This window comes from Gouania willdenowi, chromosome 8 (genome assembly GCF_900634775.1).
Source record: "Gouania willdenowi chromosome 8, fGouWil2.1, whole genome shotgun sequence".
Classification (NCBI taxonomy): Eukaryota; Metazoa; Chordata; class Actinopteri; order Blenniiformes; family Gobiesocidae; genus Gouania; species Gouania willdenowi.
In genome coordinates this window covers 1,930,011-1,943,314 of record NC_041051.1, presented here as the reverse complement: position 1 = coordinate 1,943,314, position 13,304 = coordinate 1,930,011, and the positions used below count along the sequence as shown (strand labels likewise).

Sequence of the window (13,304 nt, the reverse complement as noted above, 5' to 3'; positions counted from 1 at the left end):
AGTCAAAAGTTTGGAACCACCTTATAAATATTCAAGTAAAATTTAAAAGATCAATTCTGAATCGAAATCGAATCGTGATGAATCGATTTTAGAAAACGCATCGATTCAATAAATTGGCCATGATACCCAGCTCTAATAGACACCCCCATTTTGGTTTTTAAACTGATGAAATGTGCATTCAGGATTCAATCTGGATGAAACTCTGTGAGCTAAATGGGAACTAACGCAACATAACTGTCAAATTTCATAAAAATAAAAAAAAATAAAAAAGTCAAAAGTAATGAAGTGCTTTTATCCTAATCCTGCTAATAGACAAAAAAAATAAACGCCAGTGAAAATATTACCTCATTTGCAGGTAACCATTAAAACAAACTGTTGCACCTGATAATAGATTAAAACACACTCACTTGATATGTAGTGGTAGAGATTACATGTTGGCACTACCATGCTGAGTAAAGGGAGTGGTAATAGAAACTTTAAACACTTTCTCTGTTTAATCTATCAATGGCTGCTGTTTGTTTGTTCATGAAAGGTTCATTAAAACACTTGTATACAAGTTATTGTTCCACCCTGTGGTATCTTTGTAGATCATATCGTATAATATCAGAGCAGTTATTAAAACATGTCTCACATGTAGAGTGAGCACAGTACAACACTATTAACGATGAACTGTTGTACGACTTTAGCTTTAGCAATAAGTCAAGTTTAAAATTTACTGGAGTTAGATTTTCTTGTTTTGTATAAAACAAGTACCACTTTATGAGATAATGCGGGGTTGGGGTCAATTACATTTTTCAGTTACAATTATGTTTTCAATTACCCATGTTCAATTATAATTCAATTACGATTACAATGACCAGCATTTTTTTCCAATTACAATTAAATTAAGTTATTTTTTATCCTCAGTAAGTTAAATTAATTATGTTCTCAATTACTAAAGTTAAATTGCAATTAATCACAATGACTGAGCCTGAAATAATAACCTAATAACAGTTAATCTTGCTTTTGTGTTAGCTTTCTGTTAGCATCTTTTATAATAACAGATCCTAAATCAGCTGTAAATTACACTAAAAATAAATCTATATATATATTATCTATTGGTTACCTTGTTAGGCTTCCTAATGAATTAAAATATAGGTTTTAATATTTTGGAGGTGGGAGTCTGAGACTTTTTCGTGTCAGTATAGCCCTCAATTTATTTATTCTTTAAATGGTAAAATGTGGTTAAGTTTGATATGAAACATACTTTAATAATTAACTACGTATGTGTAGAGCTGTACATAGAACTGTAACATGGTTCCCCAGTTTTTCGTTAAATTATAATTGAACATTTTATAGAATATTCATGGTAATTACAATTACAAAGTAATTTATCTGAACTCAATTACAATTTAATTACCTTTACGACAGAAATGTAATTGTAAATTTAAAAATCTGTTGCTAACTATGCCATATTTGGAATTAATTATGAATTACTTCATTACAATTATAATTGACCCCAACCCTGGATAATGGATTCAATAATAAATAGTCCAAATGCTGGTCCTGAAGGTCCATGGTCTCGCATGTCCTAGATGTCTCCTCATCCTCTCCAAATAAACAACAGATTCATTTCTTAACAGCGGACTGACACCTAAATAAACCTTTTCTGACTGCATTAAAATGATGTTTCCTCAGCTGGTAGCTCTACTGTAGTGGTGTCAGGTTTAAGGGTGGGGATCCCATAAATTATTCACTAAGGGCTCTACTCTCCCATGTGCGTAAGTCCAAAAAGCCGCACAGCAGCGCTTTCTGGCTGTGTGCTATTCTCCTCCTGTACTTAAGTCAGTCGGTGCGCGCCTTCAGCCCAGTTACGCACTGTGGGTGGAGCAGCCCTGAAATGTGGGTGTTCCCATTCAAATCTGGCTTTACGCACATTCTCCGGTGTGCGTAAGTCCTTTTCCTCTTACGTTCTTCTAACCCTGGAATAAGTGCAGCGCCCTCATAAGGTGAAACATTATATTGCACTAGAAATAAGGACTTTGTAACATTTGAAGCTACACGGACTCGTGCGTCACGCAGCTGTGATCACTCAGTTGCTGCTGTGTGATTAATTAAAACTCTGACAGACACAGACTTCTGTCCACGTTGGTCACAGTGATTCAACTATTTTCATACTATGTCCACCGTAAAGTCTGATCAAATCAACCTGTTACATTATCATTTTCACAAATTTCAATGACATTTACAAGCGTTGGGAAAACTCCATGTTCCATAGATTCTAGACGGCCCAAAAAAATGACATCACCACCTCCTTTCCTTCAGCCCGCCTTCATTCACACATACGCGCTTTTGGTCTCCTTACGCACGGTGGGCATGTCAGCTGCCTGGACCGGAGAATACGCATAGGAGAGAAGCGCTTAACTGCAGGCGCGTAAAAAAGCGCTTAAGTCCAGATGAAAGAATAGACCTCTAAATGATTAAACTGTAATAATTAAGATCTGTTGGAAGTGATCATTGGAGAGATTAATTAATAAAGTCTCTCCTGTGATTAAACAGGCTGAGGATGTGGCTATTGTGACTTTAACAATCAGTGTAAACGCTGCCGCTATGAACTACCTCAACACCAGTGTTTCCTTTTGCACTGATGAATGTTATTTGCACTGTGGCTGCTTTTGCTGGTTCACGCTAGTGTTTGATCTTCTCTGTCAGTGGTAGCCTTTAAGGCATCAGACGATGATAGTTGGAGCTCCACAGTATATATTACACAGTGCTGATGAGCTTTCCAGTCTGTTAACAGCACAATGTTTTCTGTCTTTTCTCCACAGGTCCATCAACAAAGACCAGTTTCAGAGAAAGAAAAACGACACCCTCGACCCTGAGCTGTACGTGCTTCATGTAGCTCAGATATTATTTTACACTGTTGAAATGTGACATGCATCCCCTTTTTAGCATTTCATTTCTTGAGATCCAACAGAGGTGGTAAAAGTACTAGTCTTCAGTACTCAAGTGAAAGTATAGATCATTGACTAAATAATGACTCCGGTAAAAGGATTGAGGTTGCTCCCTTACTTGAGTGAAAGTTAAAAAAAAAAAGTACCTGCTAATAAATGTACTGTAAAAAAGTAAAACAAATAATAAAACAGGGTTTTTAAACCAGCAAATTCCATATCTTTTATTTTTTTAGGAATTGTAGAAAACAGGTACATGGAAACAAGTTAAAAATGTTACACCTGGAGAATTTAGCACTCATAAAAATGTGTAAATGCTCAATAAAACTCAGAGCAGCTTTGAGTTTAACATTTTTAAGAACATGGTACATGGAAAAAAATTAATTTGTTTCCTTTTATGAACACCTGGATAACTCAGCACTTATAGATGAAATTTGTAAATATAATGTTTCAAGAAAACGAATGCAAATGCTCAATTAAACCCAGAGCAGCTTTAAGTTTACCATTTTTACAAACTTAATAATGTTTGCGTCTTTTTACGCCGTGACTTCATCTTAGAAGGTCTTTTAAGTAAGGAGCTCATTTTTAAAATGTAAGGAGTAAAAGTAAAAAGACGCCAAAAAATAAATACTCAAGTAAAGTACAGATGGCAGAAAAAACTACTTAAGTACAGTAGCAAAGTATTTATACTTTGTTACTTGTCACCTCTGGGATCCAATAATGGGTTCCCTCTTAGGGAGGCATGAAGATTCGTCACCGTGTTGGGTGTGGTCCTTATCTCCTGTTTTCTCCCCTCCATCCTCTCTATTTGCTCTCAGACTCGTGGAATGTACCGACTGCGGTCGTAAAATGCACCAGATCTGCGTCCTGCATCATGAAACCATATGGCCGTCAGGGTGAGCCATCCGTCACATAACACACTCCTCTCATTCTGCTGCGTGGCTCACTAAGGAATGTAAATGTTGATCCACTGAAAAAAGACCACGGATTAAGGAATTATTGGAAAAATAAATCCAGATGGTGGAAATGTACATCTTTAAAGTCTTTTTGCTCTGACTCCACTTCGTCAGAGAGTGTTTCTAGTGCATGTTTTAAAAGAACACACAACTTTGAACTAATACAGCTTTAAACTCTTCTAACTCTGGTTGATCCGCAACAGTGTTGGAAGTAACAGCGTCATCATTGAGTTCCAATAAATAAGTGAAATAAAGAACACGTCACTATGCTGTTCTACTTTATACAGCTGGCCCTTGAAAACCGCTAAAAAATCTGAATTATTTTTTTATGTTAGGTTTTTCAAAAAATTAATGCAAAAATTTCTTTTCCTAGTAACTAGTTACATTTACAAAAAAATAACTCAGTTACGTTTTTTGGTGAAAGTAACTATAACTAATTACTTTTGAAAGCTAATTTACCCATCACTGCTCCACAGTAACAATGTCTTCCAGACTTGGGGCAAGTTTTGCAGAGTAGAGTTAAACTAATCGCTCCCTCCTTGTTTTGTGTGTGTTCTGTGTGGGATATCAGACTTGATCTAAGTTGGACTAAAAATGACATTCAGTGATTTCTAATTGCAGGTTTGTGTGCGACGGCTGCCTGAAAAAAGCAAACAAGACACGAAAAGAGAACAAATACGCAGCCAAGAGTAAGTAGTTCAACATGGCACAGTAAAGAGAGTTCACCTGTACATCTTACATACCTGGCTCTATCTGCTGTTACACACTGTGAGTCAATATGAATATGAAGAAGAAGCAACAACAGTGCACAGTAACCCAATAGTCAAACCTCATCAATGCAAATATGTTGTTTCCTTTTGTCAATAATATAGTAAATGTCCTGATGTATCTATTTGTTTTCTGACAGTATCAAATTCCTTTAAGGTCTATTTTTTTAAAACAAACGTACAATAATTTCAAGAAAGATGTAAACAAATTAAAATAATTAACACCATTGATGGCACAAACACTCTATGCTGTTGTTTGGGGCCACAACCATTAGAGGGGGCCACACAATCAGATAATGATTTGCTTTTTGACCCCCTTTAAGTATCGGAAAAGAAGTGAAAAATAAACCATCAGTAAACCATGAGCTTGGCAAACAGGTATCTCACCTAATGTCATGGATGATTTTGTTTCAAGAAAAGCAAAGAGGCAAAACATGTTGAGGACTTTGTAATTGCTTTATAACATATTATTTTAAATGGAAGGTGTTTGTCACACATTTCCATGTGTGTTTGCATTCATATATGAGCTGTGTGTGTGTGTGATTAGGTCGTTGCACTGTGAGTGTTTTGGGGCAACAACAAAGTCTTGCTTAGGGCCCCCACAATCCTAGGGCCATCCCTGAGTGTTCTAGTTCTCCTAATGCTGTGTTTGCTTTGTCAGGGCTTCCTCAGACCAAGCTCGGGTGCTACCTCGAGACAAGAGTCAACGACTACCTCAAGCGGCAGAGTCACCCCGAGTCTGGTGAGGTCACCATCCGCGTCGTCCACGTCTCTGACAAGGTTGTGGAGGTCAAGCCAGGCATGAAGTCAAGGTATGCGGCTGTAGTTGGCTGATTTAAACCATTTACACCAGATTTCTACAGGATGTGTATTTGCTTTGTAACTGCAGTGTAATCTTTAGTCTGTCAATCCCCACCACCTCTGTCTAGGACTCAGGAGATCCAGCTAATTCACATGGAATTACACGATGTATCGAGTTGTAGTGAATCCAAAGAGAAGCACAAAGCCATACAAACTAAGGGTGCAATGACTAGTCGATAAAAATCGATAACAGAATTAGTCACAGACAAATGCAATAGTCGACAACTCTTGGTTGCATCATCACCATCTTTTTCAAGCTGTGGACGGAGCTGAACATTGTTTTTCATGAGGAGTGGCTCATCTCATCTTCTACAGTCCACTCGGTCCTTTCCTTTGTTTTTGATGTATACTGAAGACATTCGGGTTTCAGATGAAAATATGAATATGAGACAAAAGTTCAGAATTCCAGAATTTCATGGTATTTACATCTAGATGTGTTAAACAACTTAGGACAGGGCACCTTTTGTTTGAACCCACCCACTTTTGAAGTGAGTAAAAGTATTGGAACAGACATTATGAAATTAACTTAAAGTGAATAACATTTAATATTTGGTGGGATAACTCTTACTTGCAATAACTGCATCCACCCTGTGACCCATTGACTTCACCAGACTGTTGCATTATTCATTTGAAATGCTTTTCCAGGACTTTACTGCAGCCTCGTTCAATTCCTGTTTGTTTCTGGGGGTTTCTCCCTTCAGTCTCCTCTTCAGGAGTTAAAATGCTCTATTAGGTTAAGGTCTGGTGACTGACTTGGCCAGTTTAAGACTTTCCACGTTTTTCCCCAGATGAACTCCTTTGTTATGTTAGCATTGTGTTTTGGGTCATTGTCTTGTTGCATGATGAAGCTTCTCCTGATTAGTTTTGCTGCATTTTTCTCTAAATTGTCAGACAAAATGGTTTTGTAGACTTCAGAATTAATTCTGCTGTGAGCCTGTTCCAGAAGCAGCCATGCAAGCCCAAGCCATGACATTAACTCCACCATGCTTCACAGATGAGCTTGTGTGTTGGAAATCAACTTGGTCCTGTCCTGTAGATCTTTTGCTTTTGTGGAGATTATTGTGATCTAACAACGGATAAGGTCAATATTTGTATGTGAAATACAATCCACTGCCTCCCTGTCCAGGGTGTAACCCCACCTAGCGCATGAAGAAAGCTGGAGATAGGCACCAGCAGACCCCAGCCACCCTGAAGGAGCAAGCGGGTCGTACAATGGATGGAAATATGATCCACCTTAAACACGGAGTATTTCATTTTGAAAGACATATACATTTTATTATGTGTCTGCTAGAGGCGCCTCGATCCGATATTGATATCGCATGTAGGTCCGATATCAGCCAGAAAACGAATATCGGATTTTATTGGACTGCATCTAAAATCACCGATATAAGCTCTCCGATAAAATGTTCTGCACCAGCACTTCTATCCATAGGTGTCTGTGGTTCACACTAACAACAAAGTAACCTACTGTTGCTGACTATTGTTCTCTGTTTGAGTAACATCCCTCGATCAAGCCTTTTCCAACATTCCACACAACAAAATAAGTAATAAAAGTATGTATGATTTGTGCTGATATCGTAATAAATCAATATCGATACGCAAGGTTGCAATATCGGTATCATATCGGAAGTGAAAAAGTTGTATCGAGACATCTCTAGTGTCTGTGCACTACTTCCTGTCCCGCTGGGCTCCAGCATGACGGAGCAGTTACACAGCTATGCTGGAACAGATACGCATGCAGGGGAAATTAGCACATTGACTTTAATGGAAACCTATCAGCTGCGTTGCTGTTCCACAGCAGATACGGATCCAGTGGAAATTAGAGGTAAAATTTTAAGTGGTCAAATTGAAACATCTGGGATAAATGTTTCTTTTTTCAAAACATAAACTAACAACTGTACGACAACCTCCATTCTCTCTATTTCATGCAATGGTGATGAAGTTCTGACTTTTATTTTTTTAATGAAAACCCCGTCAACATTTTTCGCCTTTCCTCCCACTTTTATCAAATTATCCTTTCCTCTACTGCGCGTATTCATTGTTTGCAGGTTCCTGACACGCCCACCGCACGTAAGTCGACCAAAAGCCCGTGAATGAAGGTCTGAAGCAAAGGAGGCGGACTGGGCCATGATGTCATTATTTTGGGGCTGTCTAGAAATGACCTAACATGGAGTTTTCCCAACGGTTGTAAATGTCATTGAAGTCTGTGAAAATGATAAAGCTCTCTTTTAATTTGAAACGCCTTTGTTGATAAACAATGTAACAGGTTGATATGATCAGATTATTGATCAGATTACTGCAGTGTGAAGATCGGCGACTTTGTTTTATTTGAGCCACAGTTAAAATTTCTCTCTTTCCCCTCGTATTAAAGCTAGATTAACGTTTGTTTGCGTGGAAAGCCTAATTTTAGTCATCATCATCATCTGTCATCAATGTTTCACTTATTATTTACTCTTGCAGTGGATCAAAATGTGGCTTTATGTTGTACCCAGTGTTAAAATAGTTGAATCATTCTGACGTCTGTCAGAGTTTCATTGTAATGAGCTGCAGCACACAGCTGATCAGCTCCGCGACACACCCCCTTCCAGGATAAGGAGTGGATGACACGGATAAAATATAATTAAATGTAAAGGCTTGTGTGACTTCCACCACCCCGTAACAGTGTCACTTTGGATAGATTCTTTCCGGGAGTCTCTTCTGTAATATTATGAGTCCATGTCGCTTAAATTATTATTCCAGGTTCAGAAGAACGTAAGAGGAAAAGAACTTAAGCAGATGGGAGAATACACGTAAGGCTAGATTTGAATGGGAACACCCACATTTCAGGGCTGCTCCACCCAGAGTGTGTAATTGGGATGAAGGCACGCAGTGACTGACTTAAGTACAGGGGGAGAATAGTACACAGCCAAAAACAGCACCGCTGCGTGGCTTTTTTGACTTAAACGCATGGAAAATAGAGCATTAAGTGTCTCTGGGGGCTCTTTCAGAACTCTTCACATTGGAATCTCAGATCTTTAAATCTTGCAGCCAAACAGATCAGTGTTTATACCAGCTTTAAGGAACCCAAAAAAGATGATCTGAAAGCATTTCTTTTGTTATTTTGGATATTTGTTTTTAACCAAAAATCTAAAAAGCAGAAACTGTTGCCTATACAGTAAGTAGAAGCACTATAAGGCGTATGCTCTAAAACGTATGTCAAAATCTGGCAAATAGATCATCGAGATCAACATTAATGATTATGTAAATGACCAAATAATTCAGATGTAAATATCTCAGTCCCTTCAAATTCACAGATTCATTAAAATTCCAAAATGTATGCAGGGGCTTGCTGTTTTCCTAATGCTGTATCACCATACTGCAGTTCTTTCCACAATCTAATTACAGTTGTTGAAAGATTGCTCCAGGTTTTCTGAATCCTGCTATTTCTTACAAACATTCACACAAAATGCCTTTTATTGCTTGGATAGTGTAGGTGCCTTACAAACAATATATGTATACTCAAAACTGGAAATGGGGGTTGTTTTCAATCTCACCCAGGCCATCACTGTGGGATGCTGAGCAAGTCCCTTAACCCCAACTGCTCCCCGGTGTGCCAGCAATTGGCAGCCCACTGCTGCCCCTCGGGGAAAATGCAGAGATGAATTTCACCACGTCATTATACGGTCATTAATAAAGATTACATTATTATTATTAAAGGGGGTATTATGTAAAAACCACTGTTAAGCTTTATATCATGTTAGTGTTTTGTTCCTTCCTGAAAAACATACCTCCAGTGTTGCTCAGAGTGATTCATGTATTTTTGAGTAATCTTTGAATCTCCTGCTAGCAGCCATTTTCCTGCTGTTTTGCTCGAGGGGACGAGGCTCCGCCTTGGGGACGAGGCCCCTCTTACAGTATGTTCTATTCCTCAGTTCAGCCCACATCACCCGCCTCTGCAGATTTAGCTTTTGATTAACTTATTTTAAATGCTTTTGTAATAAACCCCTGGCTTATATCGTCTGTACTCATTTTATGTCCATATTTAAAAAAAAAAAAAAACTTTCTCCCCTCCCCTCGCTTCCAGGACGTACCTCCATCAAAACGGATGCAGTCGCAATTAGCAAACACCTGAGAGCGACTCTGCTCATCGTATTAGCTACCTGTCTTTACCTATAAATACAGCGAACAGAGAAACACAAGTAAACAACATCCATGTGTGTTGGGATGACATACTGAAGGGGGAGTGTTCATGGGTGTGTCAAACAGGAAAGAATTTTCTTAAAGAGTAATTATCAATTACAATTATAATTTACCACAACCCTGGTGTGAACTCTGTGAAAACAGATCCATGACCTAATTTTAGTTCTGAACCCTGAATTGAGAAGCTCTGGCCTATCATATAAATATGAGTTATTTTTCTCACTCCTCCAGGTTTGTGGACAGCGGAGAAATGTCCGAGTCTTTCCCGTACAGGATGAAAGCTCTCTTTGCCTTTGAGGACATCGATGGAACTGATGTTTGCTTTTTCGGCATGCACGTCCAAGAGTATGGCTCGGATTGTCCGCCTCCCAATCAGAGGCGGGTGTATATTTCCTACCTGGACAGCGTGCACTTCTTCCAACCTCGCTACCTCAGAACTGCCGTCTACCACGAGATCCTGCTGGGTTATCTGGAGTACGTCAGGAGAATGGGGTAAGAAGAACAAATTAAAGACATTCTTCAACATGGTAGAATAAAAACTCAACACTGGTTTCTCTCTCTGTAAGAAGAATGGATTTTAAATCCAATGAGGTCCTTTTTTATACAGTTTGCAGTTTTATTCCCATCTATTTGTTTTTTGTGATCACAAAGAAACCTGTCCGAAAAAATTCCTTTGTGTCATTGGTTTAGATTGGTCTTAATTTGAGATGATTAGCTATCACCCATTAATTGATGTCGGGTAATAGTAATTAACCGATATAAATTAATCATTGTAACCAACCCTAGGTGTACGCAATGGCACCACAGGGGGTACTTCAGAGAGAGAGAGGACAATTAACAAATAAAGTGGTAGTCTTGGTCCCACCAGGCGTGTTAAGACTGGAAATGATCAAAAACTATGGAAATAAATCTATTCAGGAGCCACTAAATCTGTGTTTTTCAACCTTGGGGACAGGACTTTATGTGAGCCTGGAGTTTAAATGGGGTCGCCTGAAATTTCTGAAAAATTTAAATAGATTTTTAAAACATTTTTTTAGTCAAAACAACACACAATCTTAAACAATATTTCTATACTTTCACTTTGTGAAATATAAAGCTAGTTCAACTAAAATTCAGTAAAAAATAAATATCTGAGCTCAAACATGATCAAAAACTAATTCTAGAAAAAAAATGTCTTTGGGGTCACCAGAAATTGTTGATATTGAAATGGGGTCACGATCCAATAAAGGTTGGGAACCACTGCACTAAATACTGTTTATTATTTCCACTTCTTTACAATATGATCATTTAAAATCTGTTGTCACTCATTTTATGTAGAATTTTATTTTGGCAGTCTTCAGAAAAACAAAACATAACAAACATTCAATTGTGCCGTTTTTCAGCTGAAAGTGTGTAGGTTGAAGCAAAGCTTATACATACTGTACAAATGTAATCAATTAAATTTAGAGTGGCAATATATAAATCTTAGATAATTATTTTATGTGTATTAATATATTTTATACCATTATATACATATAAATTATTGCTGTCCGAGGTAAAATTGTTGCTCTTCTTTGTTATACTTACTAATGATATGCCTTAAAAAGCTTTTTAAAATGGTTTATGTTGGTGCTTTGTTTTATTTCATCCAAAAGGCAGTGCCATAATTTAACCCGATATTGTTATACTCATCCTTTTCACTGTTGTTCTAGCATATTGTATGTTGAAATGTAGTTTTCCTCTTAAATTATATTCCCCTTCATTCCATCATTATGCTCTATAGTAGTTTTTAAATAGTCATCGGCATTAGCCCTAAAAATCACATCTGTCGGGCTCTTGTCTGAATTAGTAAGAGAGAACAAAGCATGTTTTGGATCTATAATAAAGAACCAACAAACACAGATCAGGATCATTCATCTTGAGTCACAGATATAATGTAGAGACAGTGACAGCGAGACAAAAGTAAACTTCTGTAATGTTGTGATGCTAACGTAGAGGAAGAGAAAAGAAAAGAGTAACGACAGTTACCTAAAAACCTAAAGCAGTAAAACTATTGAAAAGGGTTCTGGTGCACTACGGTCTGATGATGTCTAATTTGTGACAACTGGAAATGAGTGAATAATTAAGAATAGAAATCAATGGAAGAATTTGGGGAAATAAAACAAATAAATCTCTGTTGCCTAATACAGGTTTACAGCTGGACACATCTGGGCCTGTCCTCCCAGTGAGGGGGATGATTACATCTTTCATTGTCACCCATCGGATCAGAAGATTCCTAAGCCCAAACGCCTGCAGGAGTGGTACAAGAAGATGCTGGACAAAGCCGTGGCTGAGCGCATCGTTCATGATTACAAGGTGAGACAGACTTCCCTCATTCTGTGTTTGAAGTCTATTTGTTGGAATTTGATTAAGTGCAAGTATCTGCCTGTCACTTTAGGACATTTTCAAGCAGGCCACAGAGGACCGGCTGACCAGTGCCAAGGAGCTGCCGTACTTTGAGGGCGACTTCTGGCCCAACGTGTTGGAGGAGAGCATCAAAGAGCTGGAGCAAGAGGAGGAGGAGAGGAAGAGGGAGGAGAACAACACGTCCAATGAAAGCACAGACGTGAGTAAAAGATACAGTCCTCTGATTTTTCTTCCTCGCCTGTTGTCCTCTTCTCATGCCAAATTTTGACTAACTTTTGTAGGCCTCAAAAGGCGACAGCAAGAATGCCAAAAAGAAGAACAACAAAAAGACGAGCAAGAACAAAAGCAGCATGAGCCGAGCCAATAAGAAGAAACCAGGGATGCCCAACGTCTCCAATGACCTCTCACAGAAACTCTACGCCACAATGGAGAAACACAAGGAGGTATCTACATCAAATTCACAAAAACATCTGAAAATGTTGTTGAGTTACGGTACATTTTAGGGGCAAAATACTGTTGCTGGTTTTTCTCTGTGGTTAATCTTTGAGACTCTGTTGTTTTCAGGTGTTTTTCGTCATCCGTCTCATCGCCGGCCCGACCGCCAACTCCCTCCCACCCATCTCTGACCCGGACACCTTGATGGCCTGTGACCTGATGGACGGCCGCGATGCCTTCCTGACTTTGGCCCGGGACAAGCACCTGGAGTTCAGCTCTCTCAGGAGATCCAAATGGAGTTCCATGTGCATGCTGGTGGAGCTCCACAACCAGAGCCAGGATCGCTTTGTCTACACCTGCAACGAGTGTAGACACCACGTGGAGACGCGCTTCCACTGCACCGTTTGTGAGGTGAGAGCTGGGATTCTTTTTACACAGTTTTAATGAGATCTGTTTTGTTTGGAGACTTTGTTTCTGAGCTTTCCAGGGTTGTAAAATCATCTGGATCTGACTAAACATACATTATACATTATTATTAGTATTATGATTTCATATCGTTATTTAATGCATTTCATTTTGCTGTTATGCCCTACTTTAAAGAAAGAAAAATGTTCAGCTCCCCCCATTGCAACAAAATTGGTTAAAAAAATGTTATCTGTATTGAAAAAGAAAAAAATTGGGGGTTAAAATAAAAATAACACAATTTACTATCACTATTTATAAATGCTCAATGTTCAGCAAGGATGCTCTCAGGCCCCCACTAATGGTGTCATGGGTGGGAACCACTGATT

General features: G+C 38.5%; 1 protein-coding gene across 1 annotated transcript in view; it reads left to right on the top strand.

The window, feature by feature from the left end:
• Window positions 1-13,304, top strand: part of LOC114468760 (CREB-binding protein-like) — a 59,584-nt gene that overhangs the window by 41,939 nt on the left and 4,341 nt on the right. Inside the window, 9 exon segments of the mRNA XM_028455822.1 lie at window positions 2,808-2,864; window positions 3,749-3,826; window positions 4,508-4,575; window positions 5,315-5,465; window positions 9,925-10,185; window positions 11,862-12,027; window positions 12,110-12,277; window positions 12,360-12,521; window positions 12,643-12,924. Coding sequence (XP_028311623.1) covers window positions 2,808-2,864; window positions 3,749-3,826; window positions 4,508-4,575; window positions 5,315-5,465; window positions 9,925-10,185; window positions 11,862-12,027; window positions 12,110-12,277; window positions 12,360-12,521; window positions 12,643-12,924 — 1,393 coding nt within the window.